The following is a 24,807-nucleotide window of genomic DNA, read 5'->3' on the forward strand; positions in this document are numbered from 1 at the left end:
CAGATTTGTAATATTTCTTTCTTGGCTGATATGGATGATTTGGGTACATAGGATTTGGCACAATCCCCCTTGCAGCCAGCTCCATAGAAGATGTATTTGTGTGCTGTGTCAGATGGCAGGGTGGTGAAGCGCTGAATGAAGTGCTAGCTGCCTCTCATTGGCGCTTGTCATTCAGTTCAGCAGCTTGCAGGCGTTTGCTGCCTCTCCCTGCACTTGGTGCGTTCAGCACCTGAGCGCTGGACAGCTCTGCACTGCTTTCTGCATCAGCTCTGAGCCTGGCAAACTTCCTGAGATCCCCACTGCTGGCATCACACATTGAGGATGATCTGCCATCCCTGGCACAGGCTGCCCAAAATCCTTGTGATATGACTGCAAGAGATGGACATCATGGAGCTCCACCAGAAGCTGGGGGACCTTCTTCCTTGGAATGTCTCTTTGTTTGATTATCTCTCTCCTGGAAATCACAGCACTTGGCAGTCCAGACCTCTCTCCAGCAACCTTCTTTTCTCTGCCCATGAACCAGGGACTATCCTCTTGGTGGTAATGTACTCTGCTTCATTTTTGGCTGGCTTGGCTGGCAACATTATGGCTTTGAGGGTGTTGGGGACCCGCAGGAGAAGAAGATGTGGCTTCTCTGGGGTATCAGGAACCAAGGATCTTCTTGTTAACTTGGCTGTGTGTGATATGATGGTGATTTGTATCTGCATGCCCATCAATCTTGGTCATCAGGTGCACAATGCTTGGGTATTTGGAGGGTTCCTCTGCAGAGCAGTCCCTTTTGTCCAGGCTGTCTCTGTCTCTGCCAGTGTCCTCACTTTATCTGTCATCAGCCTGAACAGGTACTACAGTGTGCACAACCCTATCCATGCCAGGACTTTCTTTACCACCCGGAGAATAACTATCATGATCTGTTTAGTGTGGTTCTTCTCTTCGGCTTTATGTATCCCACTGCTGTTCATGAACAGGACTCAGAACTTGGTCCTCTACCCTGGGAAGTTAGCTGTGGTGGTGTGCACTGAAAGTTGGCCAAGTCTAAACATGAAACTCATCTACAACTTCTTGTTGTTCTGTGTGTTATATGTGTTCCCTGTCTTATTTAACCTCTTGATCTGTTTTCTGACAAGTCGTCGACTATGGGGGGCCAGTGACACGGTGATTGACAGGAACAGTTGGTCTATGGCTGGTTCCAGGTTGAAAGCTCGAAGGAAAATTGCCAAGATGGTGGTGGCGCTGGTTCTTCTCTTTACGCTGTCATGGTTGCCCCTGTATGTGGTAGACATCTGGATTGATATCCACATGACCTATGCTCCTTTTGGTGAGATGTTAGGATACCTCCAACACGACTGGATTCTGCAATTGAGACCCTTCGCCCAATGGCTTGGCCTCACCAACTCTACTCTTAACCCCTTATGCTACTGCTTCGTGGGCAACCTTTACCGATCGGCCAAACGTTTTAGGAATAGCTACCGAGAAAGGTTGGTGTCTATCTTTAGTATGTCTTTGAACCATGCACCGGGAGACCCTGCTGCCCCCCGTTTATTGCACTACAAGGCTTCCAAAGACAACATGGAGTCTCGGTTTAAGAGAGGCAAACTCCAGACGACGTTTCGACCCCTTACCAAGAACAAAAGTGCTTCCTCAGTCCCAATCTGCGATGGCAGCCCGGGGCTCCCCCAGCCGGCTCCAAATTGATTTTACGATGGGTGGTCTGAGCACACACAGCCGTTCACATCCCTTGGTGTGTATTGTATTGAACTAATCAGGCACCTATTGATTATTATGTCATATATGTGATTCTAAGCTGGACTGGCGTTTATTGATTATGACGTAATTTGACATGTGTGCTAATTAGAAGGCCCGCATGCTCCTGTGACTCGGAGGAGGAACTGCTGTCAACTTCAATTCCAAAGATATTAGATTGGAAAAAATAAACATGCATATCTAATCTGTCATCTGTAGAGGGCAAAATATAGCTTTCACATAAACATCTGTGTTGTGGATTCTTTAACTGATCCAACGGTTTTCCAGGTTGTTGCAACATCGCCGCTATTTCTGTAGCAGCCATGGAAAGGATACGCATAGTTAGCTATTAATTACCCAGTAATTTATGTAACCTTCACATTTCCTGCTTGTGCTGATGAGCTGATCTGCAGTCCTTTGATATTAATTGGGAGATAGCCACAGCAAAGCTGAATTGGTCATTGGTATGTACGCAAGACTTCTGCAAAGGCTTATGGGAAGAAAAGTTTTAAGGGAATGCATTAAATTTCTGTTGCCATTAAATAGCACTGACATTGGATGACCCTGAAACAGCTTCTGTACATGGAAATTCTTCATTAACAATTATTTGTGTTGCTGCAACTTTATTATTACCAAGCTCTAGAACAGGGGTGTCAATCTCAAATACACAGAGGGCCGAAATTAAAAACTTAGTCGGCGGCCAAACTTGAAATTTATTGAAAAAATGTAGGAAGTTTACTACTTCATCCATAACTAACAAAAACAAACCCCTCTACACACACTTTAGGGTTGAAAAGAGTAATTTCTTTGCGTTTGACACTAAATATTATACTATGCAGTCCCTAATAGATTGAAACAAACACAATGCCCCTGGTAGTCAGGCACCATGTGATCATTGCCTAGGCTTTGTGTCACCTGATGGGTGTACAGGAATAATGTCTATGCATTGCATGTATTGAAAATGATGATGTGAGGTGGTAAAGTGGGCAGATGTAGTTCATTTTCCAAATTCTTCGCCAAAAAAACGGACCTTGGGGGCCAGATTTGGCCCTCGGGCCAGAGTTTGACACCTCTGCTCTAGAACAAGAATGCAGCAAGTGAAGTCATGCTGATTGTAGGGCAGTGGAGCTGCAATGTAAGGCGCAATGTTCACCAACAGATCATGAACGCCCTCATTTCCTTTTACACATCATATTACCCGTGTGTCCTTGTGATAAAAATAAAAGTTCACGGTTATATTGCTCCCTATGTGTACTGCTGTTATCAGCTTGCAGGTCTGAAATTGCATTTTTAGGCCAGGAATTCCCGGGGAGAATCGAGCAATTCCTTTCTTTTTTTCCAAGCTTCACATCTAAGTATTCTTTTCATCGAATCTCTTAAAGACAAAGGGTAGTTTTGAGCAACTTTGGAGTCTGTATACAATCTGACATGTTATATACAGAATCTATTCCCAGAAAAGCTTGCTTTATTCAAAAGTTTAGGGTGGGATGAGGTCCTCAGGCTTCTGCAGGGAAAATGAAGCATTTCCTCAGTCTCTACTTCCCCAATGATCAGATGGTAATTTGTAGCAAGACAGAAGGGGGGTGATGTGAACTATCACCATGCAAAGGAGATTTCACTTAGTTTAGTAATTGTGGGGGAAATTTATTTTGCAAAGAATACCCAATCGCAAAGAATATTTTTTTTTTTTGCTTTCACGTGATTGGACAGTTGTCAAGTCAATAAAGCAGAACTGAAAACCAACGACACTCACCTGTGCCTGATCTGTCTCCAGGTGCTGCCATCTTCATTCTTCTTTTTTCCTGAAAATGATCTTTGGCCATCTGGATTAGCCGGGCCGGGAATACATAGCTCCCACACATTCGCAGCTCAGTGGCGATCAGGCAGGTAAGAACAGTTGTTGCAGATAGGTCATCACCTGCCCTTTTGTGCAATAAAATCCTGCCTGATCGCCAATTGTTCAAAGGGGAGAATAAAGTTCCTGAACTAAATAAGATATGTTTGTGAAGGTTCTCCAGTTCACTGTATATCTAGTAGTTAGTTACACACACTTGACACACAATTGTTCTTGTAATGTTAAAGACGTTTTGCAGTTTTCAAGCTGCTTCATCAGTTCTGATTGATGAGCTGATGAAGCAGCTTGGACCACTGTGAAACTTCAACATTACAAGGCTTGTTAAATATGACTAACTACTACTACATAACTGAAATATCCTGTGCATGGTGATGATTTACTCCATAGTGAAAGGCTGCAGCAGGTGATCTGTTTCAGACATTGGGCCTGATTTATTAAAGCTCTCCAAGGCAGGGGAAGATACACTTTTATCAGTGAGGCTGGGTGATCCAGCAAACCTGGAATGGATCTGGTCCAGTATTGAAAACATTTGCTAACAAATAGCAAATGACTTTTAAGAAATCCATTCCAGGTTTGCTGGATAACCTAGCTTCACTGATGAAAGTGTATCCTCTCCATCCTTGGAGAGTGGTGGAAAACCTTGCAGATGGTCGCTCTGGGGCACATAGCAGACTGCTGCTGTGTGCCTGGGATTGGTTAGCTGCACCACAGGTAACACATTTACAGGTAACACACTGGCAATACACACAGGGTCTAATTTATTAAAGCTCCCCAAGGCTGGAGAGGATACACTTCTGGAATGGATTTCTTAAAAGTAATTTGCTATTTGCTGGCAAATGTTTTAAATCCAGGACCAGATCCATTCCAAGTTTGCTGGATCACCCAGCCTAACTGATAAAAGTGTATCCAGCTTTAATAAATCAGGCCCATTGTGAACATAGCCTAAGACAGCAGGGCTGACACGGCTTTGTTATCCTGGAGCCAGCATGTCAATGCAAGAAATAGAAGTGGCCCTTGATAATGCAAGGGTTTAAATACCCCATGATGGCAGCACATTGGAGAGTCGGGTCTTGGCAGCAGTCTGTAGCAATCTGACCACTCACCCCCAACACTGTCCTGACTGAGCAATACTGGTAATTAGAGTGGTGTCCTGAGTGTGTGAGTGTTGACTGACCATTAGGGAGAGCCATGCTGTTGCTTTGCATGGGAGCAGCACCTGACTCTCCTATGTGCTGGCAGATGTTAACCCTTTCTGCAGCACTTTAAAACCATATATGCAGTGTGAATGGATTACAGTCATATCTTAATCACCAAGGACTAAGTGTATTTTCACATACATATCCAAAACTGGTAAAAAAAAAAAATGAACCCATAAACCTCATTTCGATGCAAGGTGCAATATGCTTTGATTTTCTGCATCAAATAAACTCAGCTGCTTTTTTATTTTTCTCTGAAGTCGTCTGGGGCTACGTGTCACTCTCTGATAACAGACACGCCATTCATAATACAGTACGACGTTTGTGTGTATATTTGTCTCCTGCGGTAATAAAAGGCAGCCACAAAATAAGGCTCCTGTTATATAATGTGTAAAGGTCTGGCACGGCATGGAGGAGACATAAACAGGGACAATGAGGGTTCCAGCTGGGAGCGATTATAAATGACATAACTTAGTATTGATGGATAATGAGACATAAAGGATGGAAGAAAAGACAACGGCAGATTGCATGCTGGGAAGATATTCAAGGTGATTCCCTTTCACTATGCCAATACGGGGCATCTAAGAGCCACAACAGAATGAGATGGAAAAACATTTCTGAGCCACAAAGAATACAAAAAAAAACAAAACACTTTTTTGTCCAAATCTTATATTGGGCCTGCAATATAAAATGAAGCTGGTTTTGTACACCTTAGCCATTGCACACAGGGAAACTTAGCCCCTCCACAAGGTAACATAAGGGGGGCTCAGCCCTAGGGATTAATGTAGATCCAAACCAATAAATAAAATCTTATATAGGATTTAACACGGTAAATGTCATTGAAATAATACCTGGTGATCCATACTGACTTCCTGTTATGGGGTGACAACGTCTCCTGCATTCTCACCCCGACACATGCACCCCTGATGGACACTATAAGGAGCCATGCTGCATGTAGACAGGAAGTAGAGGAAAGGGAATGGTGATATTCAGCTGCACTGAGATGGATGGAAGCAAAATAGTTAATGAGGATAAATCATGGCAATTGGTTATGAAATGACATCCCCCAAATGTAGGTCTTCTGTAGGATAGCACATGATTTAACTGCGCTCTTGTGTTTTCTCCCACAATGCATCATTGGGTCAATAAGCAGCCAATCAGCAGGCAGCAAAATAATTCATAGGGTAGGAGTCCTTGGCCCTGCGTACGTTCTATACCTACTTGAAGCAAATCCATGACCCCTGTTCACTGTGCAGAATGATGGGAAAAGCAAAGGTTAAAGTTGCATGAACTAAACTGACCCCCAAACTACCCTATACAGAATTATCAGCATTCCCTTTTTATTTCACATTTTCTTGTAGCATAAAACAGCATTTTATTATACTGATCAGGCTCACAAAATTCTTGCAGAGGCAAACACTGGGAAATCAGCTCCTGCTACTCTAACCTCAACCCCAGAACTACATCTTCCAATAGAGTTTTTTCCTATGCACAATGAACCTGATTTATTAAAGCTCTTCAAGACTGGAGAATATAGGCTATCATGAGAGAACCTGAGTGACACTGCAAACCTGCAATGGATTTCCTAAAAATCAGTTGCTATTAGTTAGCAATTGTTTTCAATCCTAAACCAGATGTATTCTACGTTTGCTGGACCACCCAGGTTCTCCCATGATATATGTCTATTCTTCCCCAGTCTTGGAGAGCTTTAATCAATCAGATCCAGTGTGTGTGTAATCGCTTACAAGGCAGTGGTAATGTTTTCCTGGGAAAAGAATGAATGCATACATGTATAGATGAGAAGAAAGAGAAAGGGGTAGGGGGCAGGCATTAAATTAATAAACAGGATTTATATAGCGCCAACATATTCATGTATCACACAATAGGAGGGGGATATGGAATGGTGGGAAGTAGCGAGGGTTTAGGAGACAGAAGAAGACGGGTAAGTGAGGGTGAAGCGTTGGGTTTTGAAAGCTCTTTTAAATGAGCAGAAATTAGGAGCAAGCCAAATAGGATGAGGAAGACCATTCAAGAGAGTCGGGGCAGCTCTAGAAAAGTCTTGGAGCCGTGGGTGTGATGAGGTTATGAATGAGGAAGTCATTAGTAGGTCATTGGAGGAGCAAAGAGAGCAGCTAGGGGAGTATTTTTCTATCAGGTCAGAAAGGTAAGTAAGTGGGACAAGAACTGTGGAGGGACTTGAAGGCAACGCACAGGAGCTTGGATTTGATTAATGGCTGATAATGTTTGGATTTTAGTGCAGCAAAGTCACCTTGTTGTCAGATCATTACAGATCATTGCAACATTTTTTAAGACATAACACATGATATTATTATATTTATATTCAGATAAACACTTATTACATAAATTCGACAGAAGGGCAGGTTATTGAACCTCTTGCTTTATCCTACATTGGATACACAGGTTCTCTTTGAGATGCTTGAGGATTTTAGCTCTTTTGCTGAACATCTCTTCTAACTCCAAGACTACAGCAGCATTTTACAATGCCCCCCGGCAACACAAACTACAAACTGTTTTTTGGAATGTGGAGTATTACTGGTCAGGGAGATATTGATCCATCCAAGTCTTGTATTAGCACACAGTACATAAGAGAAGATTGTGCTCATGGGATAGCAGCTTAGTCCCATAAACCTGGCTACAGAGAGGACAAAACCTGTACAGGGATAAATAAATTATGTGCATGCGTCTCATCACTGCACACACCGACACAAGCAGCCTAATAAAAGCCTATGTTGCCATGGATCTTGAACTGCAATCTTGGTTGCAAATAAAAAATAGGTGACTTTATCAGACAACTATTTATAAACTACTCACTGGTACACCTGTACATTTTCACCTGAATCCACCAAGGTATACAGGAAGATTTTTAGGATAGAGGATGGAGGGATTAAAACCTGTGTCACCTGTTTTACCTTACATTGGACCCGATTTATCAAAGCTCTCCAAGACTGGAGAAGACAGACTATCGTAGGAGAACCTGGGTGATCCAGCATCGATTAGCATTAACCTCCTGGGCGGTTCATTTCTGTCCGGATTTATATGTCTAAAAAGCTGTACATTGTCTTTCATGAAAATTTATTTTAAATTGTAGGCCTGTCATTCTTAGGCATAACACACCGAAATATGTCTAATATTTAAAAAAATTCAATAATAAACTTAATAAACAAGGGTGCATAAATAAATAAAAAAATTTACTAAAACCTGTAATATATATATACCTTTATAACTGTATATATATATATATATATATATATATATATATATATATAATAGATTACTTTGTATTGAAGCCAATACAAAATAAATAATTTGAATTGCCCGCCACGCTCCCGCGCTGACGTCACCAGGAACGTCAGGGCACTCGCCAGGAGACAGAATGAAGAAAGAGGACGCCGTCAAAGGACGGGCACAGATGGGTAGGACACTGGAGGACCAGATAAGTTTTATTCTTTATTTTTTTAGCCTCAGTCGGCTTTACCCCTATTAGCTGTTTTTTTTAGCCTGAGGCACACCTGGGGTTACTGCCAAGGAGGTTAACAGTATCCTTCATAGGAAACACCAATTTAGAAGCGAGTTCTAATACCTTTGGCCAAACAATATTATATACTGGTAGTCTCCGAGTTAAGGACATTCGACATACAGACGACTCCTACAAATGAAATACAAACAGGGCTTACCTGCTTGTTTGTGTGCAGGACAGAGGCTTGATGGGGGGAAGGCATGACTTGCAGAAGAAGTCTGAGCTGTTCTGCAAACTCTTGCAACTCTTTATTGACTAAGACAAACTCTGCGGTTGTTTCTTTCTGAACAGCTTGCTCAAGAAGTTATTAAATGTCCGGACTCCATAAATTTTTTTTTTTTGCTTTGTTTGTGATTAACTCACAGTGAGGATTTTTTACAGTAACCGATACCACACTGCCTAATATGTTGAGACAAACATCTGTCTTAATTGCATTTATTAAAATAATGTACCTGTTCAGACTTACATACAAATTCAACTTAAGAACAAACCTACAGTCCCTATTCCGTACATAACCCGGGGACTATCTGTGTGTGTGTGTATATATATATATATATATATATATATATTATAATTACCAATGCCATTTTTTTTGCAAACTGACCCACACTGTACAAACATAAGAAGAATAACCCATCAGGTAAGGGACGGTATATGAGCTGCTATAAGACATTTTTTGACTTGCACCAGAACTTGCATGGGGCAAGTGAATCTGAGTTTTGCCCATAGATGGCTTAGCAGCAAAATGACTAAATGAAGATCTCCTTTCTTTTAATTCCTCTCTTCATTTGCCTGTAGGGTAACCCCAGTATATTTGAGTATAGGGAACATGTCACTCACTTCCTTTTTACGCTGAAATATCACATGGTAAAAGAGTGAAAATCCTAAATTCTGTCCAGATTGGTTTGGTGTATACAAATATCTTCTTTGCTTTGGAAACTTGATGGAGGGATAGAAGAACCAACCTAGGGGAGTATTACCAGTAAGCTGCAAGCCCAAATAAATGAGCTTATTTCTATGTTCTGACATTGAAAAGCATTGGTACACTTTAAGCTGAAAGACCCATTTAGGTCAATAGGGTGTCTATTTCCACCGGTTATTCAAGAAAAAGTTCTAACCGAAATCCTTTTAGCCTTTGTGTTTGCAGAAGTAGGCCCATGCTGTAAATCCGATGCACGATATTGATTCTTCCTGTATTTCAGAGCGGCATAAACAGTAAAAGGAAAGAGAAAATCTACATAGTCGCGTGTTATCCTGACACAGACAAGATGACTGAACGCCACGGGTGTCTCCACGGCAACCAGAACGGCATCTAAAAATGTACAGAATAAACAGCGTGTGGTAATAGTTTAAACAGAAAACGACAGGACCCCCCAGAGACACCTTTCTATGGCAAACAGAAAGAAAGGGCTATTTTTACCTTCCGTGCACAAACATTGTTCACAGCATCCATCCCTGAAATGATCATTAAAGGAAAGAACAAAGGGCCATGCTGATCAGAACCTGGAAAATATCGGCATGGGGACTTTTACAAGTTTTCTAGTTTATTGTTGGAATTGAAACTCCAGGGAAAGCTTGAAGGTCAGCCAAATGTATTGCAAGTTTACAAAACTTTTAGGGGATTTGTTCCGGGTTCTATCCTGTAGATATTGACAAAAATTCTAATGCACCTTGCAATTTGTTTTAAGATGGATGTTATGCAGAATTGTTGCGTTCTATGGGATTTATGTTGACAGTTTTCTTAAAACATACGAGGGAGTTCCTGGCTTTGCCCCCTTCCAGATAAAATAGAAAAATGAGTGTGGGGGCATAAGGTAGCCTAATATCTTTGTATGTAACTGTGCAAATATCAGGTATTTGCGATTCTTAAAACAGTTTTTTCTTTTAGTGAGAAGCTGTGATGGCAGAGGCACGAGCAAGTTTCATGTCGTTGGCGTTACGGGCCGTCATGAAGTTTTTGTTTCTCCAGGGAAAGTCAGCAAAGGACATTTACACTGAGATGTCACAAACATTGAGAGAGAAGTGTCCTTCCTACAGCACTGTCAGAACCTGGATATCTCATTTCAAGACCAGGCAATTCACCGTTGAAGATGAGCCCCGGCAGTGCGCGCCCCCAACCTCAACTGACCCGGCAACCTGCAATGCTGTCCATGAGCTGATTATTGAGGACCGGCGAATATCCACAAAAAAGATAGCCCAGATACCTGGGTTTGTTATCACCACTATCCTAGACATGGCAAGCTTTCAGCGAAGTGGGTGCCTGTATGTCAGATTCTTCCCTGAGATAAGCCTGACTGCTCGTACCAGGCAAGAATCATCTGATGTGTGTACATATTTTAGAACGACATGTGGGCATGTGGCAGATTGACACAGAGGATGTCTTCAGACTGTGGATCCCTTCAGTAACGTAAAGATTGTGCAGGTGGGTGAGAACCGCCATGCAACTTAAAGACGAGTTAGAATGCCAATCGGGAGTCAAGTCTTTTTACCTAACATCAGTTCCTGACCCTACAAATGACTCTATATTACCACAGACACACTTTGGGAAGTTGTAGCCCCAAATATTAATGCATCTGGCATCCAAATGTTGGTAGCCACCACTAGAAAGAAATGTGATTCATCAGACTAGGCTATGTTCTACTATTGCTCAATGGTGATTCAGATCTCCATTCTGATGCTCACTTGTCCATTGTAGATGCTTTCGGTAGTGGACAGCGATCACCGTGGGAACTCTGACTGGTTTGCAGTTACACAACGCTATATGCAGCAAGCTGTGATGAATTTTTTTTCTATTTTTCACCCATAGTCAAAATTAGGTTTTTGAGCAAGTTCTAACATAGTTGTTCTTCTGTGGGATCAGACCAGACAAGAACTTCAAAAAAATCATTTTTTTTACTATTTTGGTAGGTGCTAACCACTAATCCCTGGGAACACCCCACAAGATCTGCTGTTCTTGAGATGCCCTAGCCCAGTCATCTAACCAATGCAATTTGGCCCTTGAAAAGATCTACCCTTTTTTCCTTGTTTCTCATGCATCATTTGTTAAAACTGTTCATTTTCTGACTAATATATCGCCTGTTCAGTGCCATAACAAGATGAATAACCTTGTTCACTTCTCCTAATGAGTGGTTTTTATGAATTGGATATATTAGCTGCAAAGGGCTAGTATCTCAGTATCAACCAGGCTGTGATGTACTTTAAAGCTGCTGTAAAATGTACCCATGCAGTTTGTGTGTAAAATATCCTTTTGGTCTAAGGTGAGATGAATAAGTTGAATTTTTTACCTTTTTATGTTTTTCTTTTCCTCCAAAGCCTATTCTCTTTATTGCATGACCAGTCATAGGCTTTCCAACATCACTGCAACCGATGAAGGACAAGCAGTCCTACATTGTACAAAATATTTTCACCAGCTGGAGTTTAGCTTTTAAAAAAGGTACTACAAAGCACCCACATGTCAACAACAGGACATTGCCCTGATATTTTTTCGCCACCCTTCAGAAATCATACTGCCTTGTAAAAAAGCAGAAGTCGGAGATAGGTAGAGCAACATAGAAAAGTGTATTACAGTCAACAAAAAAAAAAAAAAAATCAGAAGTTTTTAGGGCTATCACAGAGTTGTTTTAGGACAAACGAGAAGTAATGAGGAAAGAGTAAAGAACGCAAAAACATAAACAAATTTATTTGAAAACCAGGAACCAGAAGTAACAGGGAACATTTAAATATCTGTTTTTTTTTTTGAGGTGGCAGAGTAGCTTCTGATTTGATCCTAATGCAGATGTATATCTGGTCTTCATGTAGGATAAAATAAACAGGACCAGCATCTTAAATATAGAATGGCCCACTAATCGTGGGTTTAATGTTCAGAGCGCAACAGACAGCATGTAGAGAGTGAAAGGAGATGGCAGCAAGCACAGTAGAGTAAGGGGTGAGGGTGGGTGGCAGTTGAACAAAGGGGGGATGTGTGATGACGCAAAGGCTGAAGGGGCAGAAAAGCTGCTGAATGCGCTTTGTAACATTCACTCTGAGATGACACTGTGGCTGTTCTCTACTGTTTTCATCTCGATTATGTTTTTGGCCTACCCCAGTGCAGCTGGTACCTGGATAAATCCAAATGAAGACTCGGCATTGCATCACTACCTCACTAATTCGGTCAGAAAAAGCGAAGGTGATCACATCCAATAAAGCCAGACTGGTTATATAAACCATAGAGCTACCGACAAGTTCTTAACAACAGCTCAGTTGAGGCAGCCAATGGGAAGGTGACGCAAGCAGGTGGAACATGTTGTATGCCTGTGGGATATTGTCTAGCCACCCTCCTATGCTTCTTGTAATGTGTCAGTGGCCATAAGTGCAGGGCAGAGACACTCTTACATGTTGGTGCTGAGCCGGGATTGGCTGTTAGCTGGGGTCAGCTCTCCTTGGCTTCCTTCCCTGGGAGGGGACTGAAAAAATACAAAATTATGAGTCAAGTAAAAGCCTGGTAAGAGAAGCAGATTATGGAATGTGCAATACAAGGTTGTTTAAACTGCTACAAGAACAGCAAAAAATACTAAGAAGTAATCTGAAATCCTAAGCAGTAATCTTTGCTCAAATTCTGGACTACAGACCTCTTCTCTTTTATGTTATGGGAGGAGGATTGCAATCCAGTATGGAAAAGGTCAGGCAGGGTTGACCAAACATTAAAGCTTTTTTTTTTTGTATTGCAGTAGAGGCAGAGTTGGCAGCTTACAACACAAGGTTTAAAAGCTAAATAGATTTCTGGAAGATCAACAGGTATTTCCTATAGTTGCAGTGCATTTAAGGGGATAAAACATAACATTATGTGTATCCACTGGAGTGATATACTGAATAAGCTTTGTTTTTGCCCAGACCTCCATTTTAGACATCTATGATTAGCAATAAGCTTTTGTTTCACTTGAATATTTCATCATAGGTCTCTCTGTTTAGTAGTACATCGTACAATTAACCACAGACAAACATGATTCACAAATTGCATTATTCCAAAGACTGAACAAATGTCCCTGCATATAGCATTGAATATTAAACCACAATATGCTGATTCACCGGGTCTTCAAATTATGTTATGTCAACTTGTTCCAGTGCTGACATAATGTACTACAGGAGTAGTAGGAAAATAAACCTGACCCAGCTGATGACATGCCAAGACAGCAGTATGTGGTGCCTGCAAATACTTGTGTATTGTACTTTTACAGATGTCTTTGTTTATCCTTCTGTTTATCTTTGGATTTAAGGCTCAGGCTGTACAGAGAAGTTCAAATTCTGTCCAAGGCAAAATAAATCCCACTCTTAAAAATCAGTCACTGAATTGTGAAATGCCAGCGCCTCTACAGCTCACTGACCTTATAGAATTTAATCTGGACTTCCGCAGTCCACAGGACTTCTAACTTCAAATCCCTCTCACGTACAGCCTGTGCTCAGTACCCAAGAGCATAACATGAGTCACTTGTGGAGTAACACAGGCAAGTGACCTGCAATTAGTTCTGTTTTAGGCTAGAATGGGTTTACATTTAGGGATAGTCTATTTCTGTATTCCTTCATAAGGTTTTCCAGTTACCTGCTGAAATATAAGTTCTGGGAGAATTGACTTGCACCTACCTTAACATGGATCTGATTACGTAGAACAGCAGCTCGTAAGATCATGGCTTTGGCTCGCCTTTGAAACTCTCTTCCCATCTGTAATGATTTCTCAAATGTTGTGCTGCGCTGGTCAACATCTCGAGCATATAGGATCTGAAAGGCAAACACGCAACACAATAAATGACATTAACTGACTGCTAGTAATTATTACAGTATCTTCCAGGAGATCTTACCTTGCTGTGAGAATCAATGCGGGCATTAATTAAACCTTCAAGAATCAGCTGTGTTAGCTCATCCTCCAGGGCTGAGACAGTTGTGTTAAAAGCAGTTGCCATTTTGTACATGTCTGCAGAAACGTAAGGACTGAAGTACTGTAAAATATAAAAAGAAACGGTTTACTAATACAAGCATATGCATGCTATAAACAAAACAATGCATTTATACCCTGGAACCCTATTTAGAACCCAGCCACGAAAGAGATACACATTAATGTAGAAAAATAATTAACCCCCCTAGCTTTCCAATTCTGTCCGTATTTCCATGCAAAAAAAGCATTACATTTTTTAGCATGGAAATTTATTATACATTGTGGGCCTATATTTCTTAGGCATAACTCACTGAAATATGTTCAATATTTAATAAATGTTATAAAAAACTTTAAATAAAAAAAACACAAAAATCTGTTAAAGAAAAAAATAGGTAAACAAGAAATATACCTGTACAGTAGCATATATAATATATATATGTAATATAATTATATATATTATATCAAGATTTCTTTGTATTGGACATAATACAGTCATTTTGTATTAAATCCAATACAAAATTATTTGAATTTCCCGCCGCTCCTCCCGCCTGCACTGACATCACTGGGAAACCATGGAGATCATCTTTGCATTGCCGGCTGGAGAAGGCCAGAAGGACGCGGGGGGACGACAACTGAACAAGGTAAGTGTTTTTTACTAAGTGAGTGTGACTCGGAATTACCACACTAGATTATCGCTAGGGGGGTTAAGTCTATTTGTCTATCAAGTGTTCAGAGTTACTAAACTATTTTTTTGTACATGCAAAAAAGCGCTTGTGGAATAAAAGGAAACCAATACGTTCATTGCATTTAAGAACTGGTAAGCTGTAATAAATTTTATATTTTGTTTATGGCTCTGGATATTCAAGGAAGTAGCTAGGATAACTAACAATAAAGGTCAAGGTGGTTGCTCTGATAAAAAAAAAAAAAAAAGGAGAGAGACTCCCCCAGCTTGAGTTAAACTTCAGCCAATGGCCCCAGACAGGTTTGTATTTACACAACGTGCTTTCTTAGACCCATCTGAAGGTGAAAGCCGATGATTATGTGATGATCTGGAGACCATAAAATCGCTCAGATACCAACCAAGCAGCATGAACCCGATTTGCACGGTTTCAGTATAACCTGTTAATATCAATGTGCTGATGCAGCCAGATGGAAAGCAACCAGGGGGTAATATTTTTCATTTGCTTCAGAATTGGCCACACTGACATCAGCAGCCCATTCCCCACTGTTCAATGAAAGCCGCAGAAAATGAAAGGTAGGACTTCCAAACCCCCCCCCCTTGTGTCTGCAGAAATATTAGGAATTTTATCATGGTCTTATATATTCACTGAATCTCACTTTCTTATATATTGTACTTAATCAGCTGTATGCAACAAACCATTCCCATCCATTGAAGTAGATAACATTCAGACTGATAAAGCGCTACATTTTAAATTGCAATTATTTTTTTTTCCATATTATTATTTTTGTTAAACAGAATTTATATAGTGCCAACATATTACCCAGCGCTGTACATAAAAAGGGGTTGCAAATTCATTTACAATTTTTTTTGCATGGAAATGTATTTTACATTGTAGGCTATAATTCTTAGGCATAACTCCCCAAAATAGGTCCAATAGTTAATAAATGTAATTAATTTAATAATAATCTTCTCGGTTCTTCACTTTGCGCGACAGGACCTGGAAATGTTCTGAATATGGGGGGTAAATGAGAGGGCCGAGTCAAAGGTGACACCAAGACAACGTGCCTGAGGGGAGGGTCCTACATGTTACTTCTGATCTCAACTCAGGGCAGTGGCATCTGTGCTCTGCTAGGCAACAGTTGTATTGAGGAGGAGTTCCTTGTAGTTCCATAGAGGACTGTGTAAAATTCCTTGCCTGCCTTGTAATGATAGACATAAAAAGCAGCAAATAGATTAACGGGGTAGGCACTAGACCATGCTGGTGTAAAACAAGGGTTTAAGATGCATGTAGTCCTTTAAGGTTGTGATAGAAGGTGGGGGGGAATAGCATCTAAAATCTGTAATGCAGAATGTAATATATTGAAAGGAAAGCTGACTAACAGTTCAGGTCAGGACATTTTTTGTGCCAAGAATAGACAAGATTTTGATTTCACCATTCAGAATTGTTATTTAAACAGCGCTGTGTTGCCAGCTATAGACAGTTTTAAGTGAGAATTTAAAAAAAGCTGCCATGAGAGACAGACGCACAGTGCAGCAGGTAAGGTAATAACAAATAAAAAGACAGAAAGAGACAGGCTGACAGGGCAGGAAGTTAAAGGCTTAGTAACAGCAGGTGAAGAAGATGAAACACAACATGATGCAGCAGACACAGTGGAAACAACAGCAGGAAGAGCAGAACCAGCACAAGAACAATCAAATGATTAAACTAAACACTGCAAGAGATACCTGTATAAGAGCTCGGTTTCGGATCTGAGTATAAAGTGTTCGGACGTGAGGAGCCAGGTACAAGTCCAGAAGGAGGTTATCCTGCATGGGCAGAAAACAATTACAAACTATACAAGGACAGAAGGTTTTAAAAAAAAAAAAACCCACACATTTACTAAAACTACAATAAAAAGAATCTAATTATAATTAAAGCTTCAACAAATGAGCAAGATGAGAAACAGCCTGCCACATATAAGAAGCTGGTGGTGGGTGCTTCAGCTCTAAGGTATCCATATAGCAAACCTAAATCAAGAGGCTTGATATCATGCTGTATACAGGTAGTCCCCGGGTTAAGGACATCTGACATACAGACGCCTCCTAGATACGTTCTGTGCAGGACCAGGCTTGTAGGGGGCAGTTTGCACGACTTGCAGAAGAAATCTTTTGCTAAACACAGCTGAGGTTGTGGGTGATCTTAGGGGGGTGAGCTCATTCTGAGGCCTCTTTTACTCCTTAATGACAAAGATAAACTCTTGTTTCTTTTTGCATATCAAAGCACAGCTTTCTCCAGAAGTTAATGAATGTCTTGGCTTCATAATTTTTTTTTGCTTTGTTTGTGATAACTCACAGTGAGGATTTTCCACAGTAACTGACACAATGCTGTCTAATTATATGTTAAGACAAACATCTCTCCTAATTACATTTATCAAAATAATGCACCTATTCTGACTTACAAATTCAACCTAAGAACAAACCTACAGTCCCTATCTGGTATGTAACTCCGGGACTACCTGCATTATATAACACGAGCACCTTCACAAAGTTATGTTACCCCACATTAACCTCCAGTCTAAGGCTCGCGAGCAGATGCCCAGGCCTTGGTAAACTCCAGGGCAATTCCACCCCGAGTGTGGCTCGGGGGTTACCGCGTTTGGCATGGAAAATTAACCCCGAGCCACACACGGAAATACCGCCAGAGAGGGTAAAACTGAGTTGAAGGGAAAAAAAACAAAAACAAATGCAGGATAACTATCAGCACACACAGCTGCTGTCCCCCTTGGGCTGGAATCTATGCAATTACCTTCATCTCGTCCAGCATTTTTAGACAGGAGGCATACTTTGACTCATAGAATTTAAAGATGATATCGCGGACTTGAGGCTCCAACTCCAGAAATAGTTTGAAAGAGCTGAAGGAGATAAAATGAAACAGTTATACAAGGAGACTGTGTGCCCACATTCAGCTACTGAATCACTAAAGTGAAAGTGTTTTTGAGCGACATGACAGACAAAGTTACCATGCTCAAGAGTAAATCTACAACAACTGACCTGCTAGAGATTACATTTCTTTGAAGTTCTTGGCGATCAAAAGTGGCCAGTGCACAAAGTCCCCCATATACAGCAACATTACTGGAGGAAAGCAGCTGGGAAGAGACAAAAGAATGGGTGATCAATACAATAAGGCTTATGCTGGCTTGAATACATTGCTTAGGTTGATTAGGATTGAAACTTACCTCTGGAAAGTCACAGTGATCAAACGATGCCAGCAAAAAGCATTTCGCTGCCTGCTTGTATTTACGAGCGGCTAACTCTGCCAAGCCTGAAACCAGAAAAAGAGGTAAAAGGGAATGTACACTCATGGGAGCAGTCAAATTTTATTCCATACCCTGAAACAACCTTTGGGCTATGACAGAGGAAACAGGACAGCACAAATAGAAATGTACAGCTTGCAAAGGTAAAGGGGGGTTGCCATAAGTAGACATTCCCACTTTGCCCATCAAAGTGTGTGACAATGTCCCTTTAAGCAGAGTGACTGCACAAAATACAAATCTCTATAGTTTGCACATAAAAAACACTAAACAAAAGCACACATGTGGAAATGCAAATGCCACATACAAGAAGTAGTTTTAAATAACACAAGTCCTAAGAGGATGACAAGGGCTAGCTGTTGGGACATTTGACTGGCTGTAAAATCTTTTTGAAGCACTGACCCACAAAACTTATGCAGATCAGAAAACAAAGACAATCCATATACTTTTTTTAATTATCTATTAGAATTGACATGAGTGAGTCAGCAATTTTTTTCTTTTAAAAGGAGAGCTCAACAATGGCAGCCTTCTAAAACGACAAATTCTTTAGCAGTACACAGTGAATTAAAAACACCAAATCTATTTTTTTGTAAAACACCTACTTTTTCTTTTTAATATGCTCTGTTCTTTAAAGTCTACATGTATCTAGCCCACAAATCCACCGCACCCGACTAAATTATTGTGGTGGTGTCAAAGAGCCATCTAGTGGTTATTTATGCCAATGAACACAACGAACATTGCCATTACGATCATTATCAACATGAAATGTCATGTTTATTAAATAAGGGTATAAAGCAGAAAGAATGCTACTGACAATAGCTTGTTTTCTGAACATTATTCATGCTTACCCATGCAGCCACTGCCAAAAGTGGAATTACTAACCTGCAGCGCACTTTAGCTTTGTAAGCACTGACAGAGTCTGGCTGTCTCTCTCTCCACGTTGCTGGAAAAGAAATTTGTTCACATTAGAGTTTTTTATATATTTATTTAAACAGTGCTTATATGTTTGATAGAGAATTACTCATAATAATCCTTGCCAATGTGACTTTAACATATAATAAACAGTGCATATACAGCATAATTTATTGAATCCAAAGCTCATTTGCTTCGAGAGAAAGGAAACTGAACTCCTACTGGAAAGACCCATCAAACTCAGAGTGAATGATAAGAGATGCGCTGATAGAAGTGGAGAGTAGAGTGTTGGGACAGATGGGCTCTTCACTTTACTATCCAGTGGAAAATTTGTGCAAGTGGAACATGATGGATTGTGCTGTGCAATTCCCAGAACTGAATGGATTGAAATAAAAATCATTTGACCCTTATAATTCCATTTAGCTGTTGACCTATCTTATGATATCAAACACCCACAATAGATGTGGTGGCTAGACTATATCATCTTAGTCTAGCTGCAAATGACATAAAAGAGCTCCGATTAACATCCTATTTATTGCAATGTAAGGGTTACTTTTTTCTGAAAAATATCATGTTCATTAGTAATGGTGACGCGTGCCCTAGTGATTCATGTCTAGTATCGTGTGTAATAATCAGCCCACTTTAAAAACTGAAAGCCAAAACATCTTCTCATGAACAAATACAACAAAAGAACAGATTCAAAAGGCACGCAGAAACTGTGAGAAAAATATTCTGACACCATTTACAGGAATTGTCAAATTTTCTACTTTATTTGTTCTTCTGCTTTGCAAATAGGCTCTCCAAATATTTGGGGTCAATATATAAAAAATTATAATAAAAGTGTAGGATCCTAACATATGCTTTTTTTATTTGTGACTTTTATTATTATTCCTCCCTGCATTCTCTTGCAACTTGCAAGAATTCATTCAAAAAAGCAACAAGATTGATTGGGACTGTTGAGGCACATGCTCTGGATAAATGTACCTACATATGTTTGATTCATTAAAACTAAACAGTGACATACAAAGTGTATACTTCGTCTCAATGAACATCAACGTGTTTTGCAGAAGCTATGTCCGCTTCTTTAGGATAGAAATGAGACTTTAGCCTGGATAATCCTTAAATTGTATAGAGCTTAAAATCTGAAATGGCGTCAAACAGCAACGGGGAATATCGGAAACAACATCCAAGCAGCAATCTGCCATTCCATATGATTGTATGTTGCTTCCAAAGCGGACAACTAAATGCCTCCTATTTCTTATCTTCCATTTCTATCCGACAGGTAATGGCTTTCAATAGATCACCCAAACTTTTTCTCAGCCTTGTTAGGTCATTGCAAGAATTTATGACACGGACGGACGAACGCACGCACACACGTCTGGATTTCGGGATGATTTACAAAAATATTAAAATGCCTTGAAAGGTCCAATGTCAATCTGGAGGAGTAGGCATTAGGCAGGCTGCATTTTCATATGACTGCCCACACAAATACCCACCTAAGATACAGAGCTTCCACTAAAGAACTAAAATAAAATGAAGAGAAGGGGTGGGCCAGTGACATTTGGGCTTGGAAAGAAAGAGTTAGATAATGCTGGATATCCTCTGGCTAGGGAACAAGGTGGGCGCTATCTGACTTGCTGCAGTTTTTGAACTCTGTGAGAAGTTTACAGTTTGTAGTGAAATTGGATTAAAACCAATACAAAAGGGGAAACACTATTTGAAGGATTTGGATGGAGGACAGTGGATATTGGTTCAATATCACAGCACAAAATGAAGATTAAACATAAAACAAAATGGCTCTGGAAGCGGATCCCAAACATATAAGAGTGCCTTGCATTAGACACTTGGACCAAGAACCTCACAACTGTTTTTTTTCAGCATGAAAATGTCAGGGTAAAAAGCAAACAGGTGTTTGTATACCCATCCCCCCCACCCACCCCCCTTCATCAGTGCTTCTAGTGCAACTTGGAATTTGCTAGGTGAAACTTGCATGAACAAATGTCAACTTTCACTTTGCTAAGGAACAAGTCTTCAACCTTTAGTCACTCATTGGGTCTGATTTATGAAAGGCTGGAGAGGATATACCGGTACTTTTATCAGTGAAGCTGGATGATCCAGCAAATCTGAAATAATTTATTTCTTAAAAGTAATTTGCTACTTGTTAGCAATTTTTTTCAATGCTGGACCAGATCCATTCCAGGTTTTCTGGATTATCCAGCTTCACTGATGAAAGTGTATCCTCTCCAGCCCTTGAGAGCTTTAATAAATCAGGGCCATGGTTTTGAATCAATCTTACAGCTCGGCAATCTGTACTTTTAAGAGAGATAAGCAATGGAAGCGGAAGTATTTCCCCCAGCACAAGCATGGTTCAACCTGTCTGCACTTCTGTTTTGAGAACAGAAACAAATCGACTACTACAATGCACATTGGTGAGCTTACCTCTGCAATTTCGGGCGTTGACTCTGCTTTACTGACATAGCTGAGAACATGAGACCAGTTCTGGAGGTAGACACTGACCTATGGTAAGATAAAACATAAGATCAGAGTTAAATATTTGATCTTTTTTTCCAACTGTGATCATATGACCAAAATCCCAGATGTTAGGACAATTGGTCACACACAGCAGAGATTGTTTTAACACCTTAATTTTAGGTTATAGGATGGATGGGGCAGGGGGGTTAGGATACAGCTTAAGTCTCCTTCACAGAATCAAATTGCCTATGAACAAAGTATAAGCAACATAAAACACTGCCACTGGTCAAACATTTACCTTGATAACATTCAAGCACATGTTGATGACGTGTTTTGCACTAGTGCAGTAGTCCCGGGCTCGAGAGTAGCATTTTAGAGCATTGCTTAGATCTCCACAGTCCAGGTAATGATCTCCCAAATCATCATGACCCCTCCTGTAGGAAAATGATGACTGTGATAACACTGAGAAGTGACCGAGCAGAATAAAACAAGCTCTTTAGACCCATTTAGAAGTTCCACATTTAGCTCCATTAGACCCACACCTTTACCTTACCTTATACTTTCTTTAATTGAATTCCCTTTGTAATTCTTTAGGTCAGTGTCCAGTTTCTCTAGTTTCAGAAGCGCTTTTTTGCGAGTGGCCTCTACCCAGGCTGTGTCCAAGGGAGGAGGGTCCATTGAGCCCTCAGGCAAAGCATCGGGAGCATTCTGTAGCTCTCTGAAAATATAGATATAGAAGTTTATGGAGGTGGATTCAGAGTATTTGAAAAGAAAGATAAAAAAAACCTTGTCTGATGCACTATGACAAACTTTCTCAGTCCAGGGATTGGGAATTATTAGCTTAACCTATCTGCCTATAAAGGGCAAAGTGAAAGTGCTGCCTAATGGCACACTGTTCTCTGTTGCCGACTTCACACAATTGTTCTAGAGGAGCGGGACTTTTGTTCATCTGACAGTGTTTATGTCTGGGTGGGCAATCGCCAGGTTTTAACACTGTCACAAGGGTCATGTTGTTATCTACCTGAATAAGTCCCAGAAGTGAAGCTTACTCATTGTAAACTCCTGCAGAAGTGTAGCAAAGTGACGATTGGAGAGTATACTTTGCTGGGTGCAGGGACACATCAAGACACTGTCACTTTGCTGTGAATGGCCAGGGATCTTTCTAAAGGAGTTCAGGAGTAGATTACAAAATAAAAACAAGACAATAGATAAAAAAAAACATTATCAAATGTTTGTATGCAATTTATTATACTGCAGATACCTGTTGGCCTCTGACAACTTGCGATGAATCTCTTCGTAAACATCTACATTAAAAGTACGTTGCACAAAAGTCAGGGCCATCTTCAGGGCTTCCACTCGTAGCTGGGGACATCGGTCAGCAATAAATTGCAGTCTTTCAATGCGCATGAGACCACTGTAACTGGAGGCATACTGCTCGAGATCCTGCAAAGACAAAAAGAAATGCACTGAATAACACACAGCAAACAATCAAATTTTGCCTGTAAGAGAGGTAGCTGGAGATAATCAGATCACTCAAGTGTGCAAAGAATGTTCTCTACTGGGATGGGGTATACCTTGGAAATGTATTACAGTTCTATGCTAAGAAAAAAAGACTGCTTGCTGTAACCACTGTAAGACCAAAAGCAATGTTGTTATGGGGTAAAAATTTACTGTGAAGTAAATAGTGTACAGAACACATATCAATGCCATGGTGCCAATGTTACACTGAAACCCCAACAACCATTGAAAGCCCTGCCTGCAGGATTATGGAATGCTACCTGTCCCTTTCTGTCCTTCTCCACATGCATACATTGATTTCTTTCAAACCAAAACAATGTCGCAGTCCTGGCCCTCAAAAGCCGGGCCACACGCATATTTAGCAAAGACTCTAGGGAGATATAATTCCTACATAAATAGAAACTGACCTCCCAGCAGTTATTCATGCAACAACTTGACAAGTTTGGTGACCACATCACAGTAAATAAAGAAAGCAGAAAGAAACAATATTACTGGGTCAAGATCTATATTAAGGAAAGGGAGGTAATTTTCTACAATATCAGGATATAAATGTAAATCCTCATCTTCTGTATCTAGAAAAAATAGCTTTAAATACACTAAGTGGCTAATAAATATGCAACAAGAAGAAAGGCAAGTAATAACTTTAATTAGCTCTCTGAATATATGAAAATTACCTCCCACCCAGGTCCTAATATCTAAAGTCCTTTCAGAGGGGTATAAAAAAAATGTTTTAAATTTTTTATAAAAAAAAAAAAATAAAATAAAAGGGATTGCCATTGCAAACTTACCAGAGTTGGATTTTCCACCACATAGTTAATATCGGGTACATTCTGCTGGTCATCCTGAGGGTCAGCATCAATCTGCATGGGTTCCACAGCACCCTACATGAGCAAAAGAATCTTGTCATTTACTGTAATTAAAATCAGCACCAAAAGTCTACTGCCGTGTAGCAATAACAGCCTGAATCTTATCATGAACTACAAAGTAGGTAAGACAGTAAATAGAATTATATGATAGTATTTACAAGAGCCAAGAAAGAAGGAAAAGTATCCGTTGAGGAAAAGATCAGAGTCTTAAACTGCCACTGATGGGATTCTTTCAAAGTAATGCTCTAAGAAAGAAAATAAACTTCCATTACTGACCTCTTTTGTATACTAGATGCCTGGCTGTCAGTGGTATTAAAGCAACCCTGCCCCTAAAATTAAATTGCCCCAAAAGTTCCCCTTTGTCTCCTGCTGTCCACATCGATGAATAATACTCTTACGGAGAAATTGTTCTCCGAAGTCTGCTCATCAACAAGTAAATTTCTAGTTTTCTCTGCTGCACTCTATTCCCCTACTTCATTACTGTGTCCTTTAGTGACTTCACACAGGAGGAGCCACTGAGCAAAGCAGAAAATCCAGGAGATTATCATTGCCATAGATAATGTACATAATTTAGAGAATAATTTATCTGGATCAGATTGTGGTTCAGTATTTTTTGCTTTGGGTGCTTTGATATGTTCATTGTTGGTAACCTGTAACAAGCATAAGCAGTCAGCAATTATAGATTTTCCTTTACTTCCTGTTCTAGCAACAAGAATTTTACTAAACAAGTGAGGGAACAGCTATAAAATCTAAATGATTTAGAAAGAAGGCTTGTTTAAATGAGGAAAATACCTAAACATGTACAGTGATAGCTGAGTTTACAACACTGGCCC

At 40.3% G+C, this 24,807-nt stretch overlaps 2 protein-coding genes across 3 annotated transcripts in view; one reads left to right on the forward strand and one right to left on the reverse strand.

Moving 5' to 3' along the window:
• Window positions 1–247: 247 nt before the first annotated feature.
• LOC140327636 (QRFP-like peptide receptor) lies at window positions 248–1,923 on the forward strand. Its single transcript, XM_072407016.1, has one exon. The coding sequence runs from the start codon at window positions 379–381 to the stop codon at window positions 1,690–1,692; it is 1,314 nt and encodes a 437-aa protein (XP_072263117.1). The 5' UTR covers window positions 248–378; the 3' UTR covers window positions 1,693–1,923.
• A 10,062-nt stretch (window positions 1,924–11,985) lies between these two features.
• The window catches only part of GPS1 (G protein pathway suppressor 1), a 20,465-nt gene continuing 7,643 nt past the window's right edge, over window positions 11,986–24,807 (reverse strand). For both annotated transcript variants that reach the window (XM_072403385.1, XM_072403384.1), the window contains exons 2-14: window positions 23,897–23,989; window positions 22,852–23,033; window positions 22,144–22,308; window positions 21,889–22,024; window positions 21,558–21,635; window positions 19,089–19,149; window positions 18,132–18,217; window positions 17,947–18,041; window positions 17,702–17,807; window positions 16,642–16,722; window positions 14,161–14,298; window positions 13,946–14,080; window positions 11,986–12,771 (exon numbers count right to left, since the gene is read on the reverse strand). In XM_072403385.1, the coding sequence (XP_072259486.1) occupies window positions 12,697–12,771; window positions 13,946–14,080; window positions 14,161–14,298; window positions 16,642–16,722; window positions 17,702–17,807; window positions 17,947–18,041; window positions 18,132–18,217; window positions 19,089–19,149; window positions 21,558–21,635; window positions 21,889–22,024; window positions 22,144–22,308; window positions 22,852–23,033; window positions 23,897–23,989 (1,431 nt within the window). In that variant the 3' untranslated portion in view covers window positions 11,986–12,696. The remainder of the gene's footprint in view (window positions 12,772–13,945; window positions 14,081–14,160; window positions 14,299–16,641; window positions 16,723–17,701; window positions 17,808–17,946; window positions 18,042–18,131; window positions 18,218–19,088; window positions 19,150–21,557; window positions 21,636–21,888; window positions 22,025–22,143; window positions 22,309–22,851; window positions 23,034–23,896; window positions 23,990–24,807) is intronic.

Source organism: Pyxicephalus adspersus, chromosome 3 (genome assembly GCF_032062135.1).
Source record: "Pyxicephalus adspersus chromosome 3, UCB_Pads_2.0, whole genome shotgun sequence".
Taxonomy (NCBI): domain Eukaryota; kingdom Metazoa; phylum Chordata; class Amphibia; order Anura; family Pyxicephalidae; genus Pyxicephalus; species Pyxicephalus adspersus.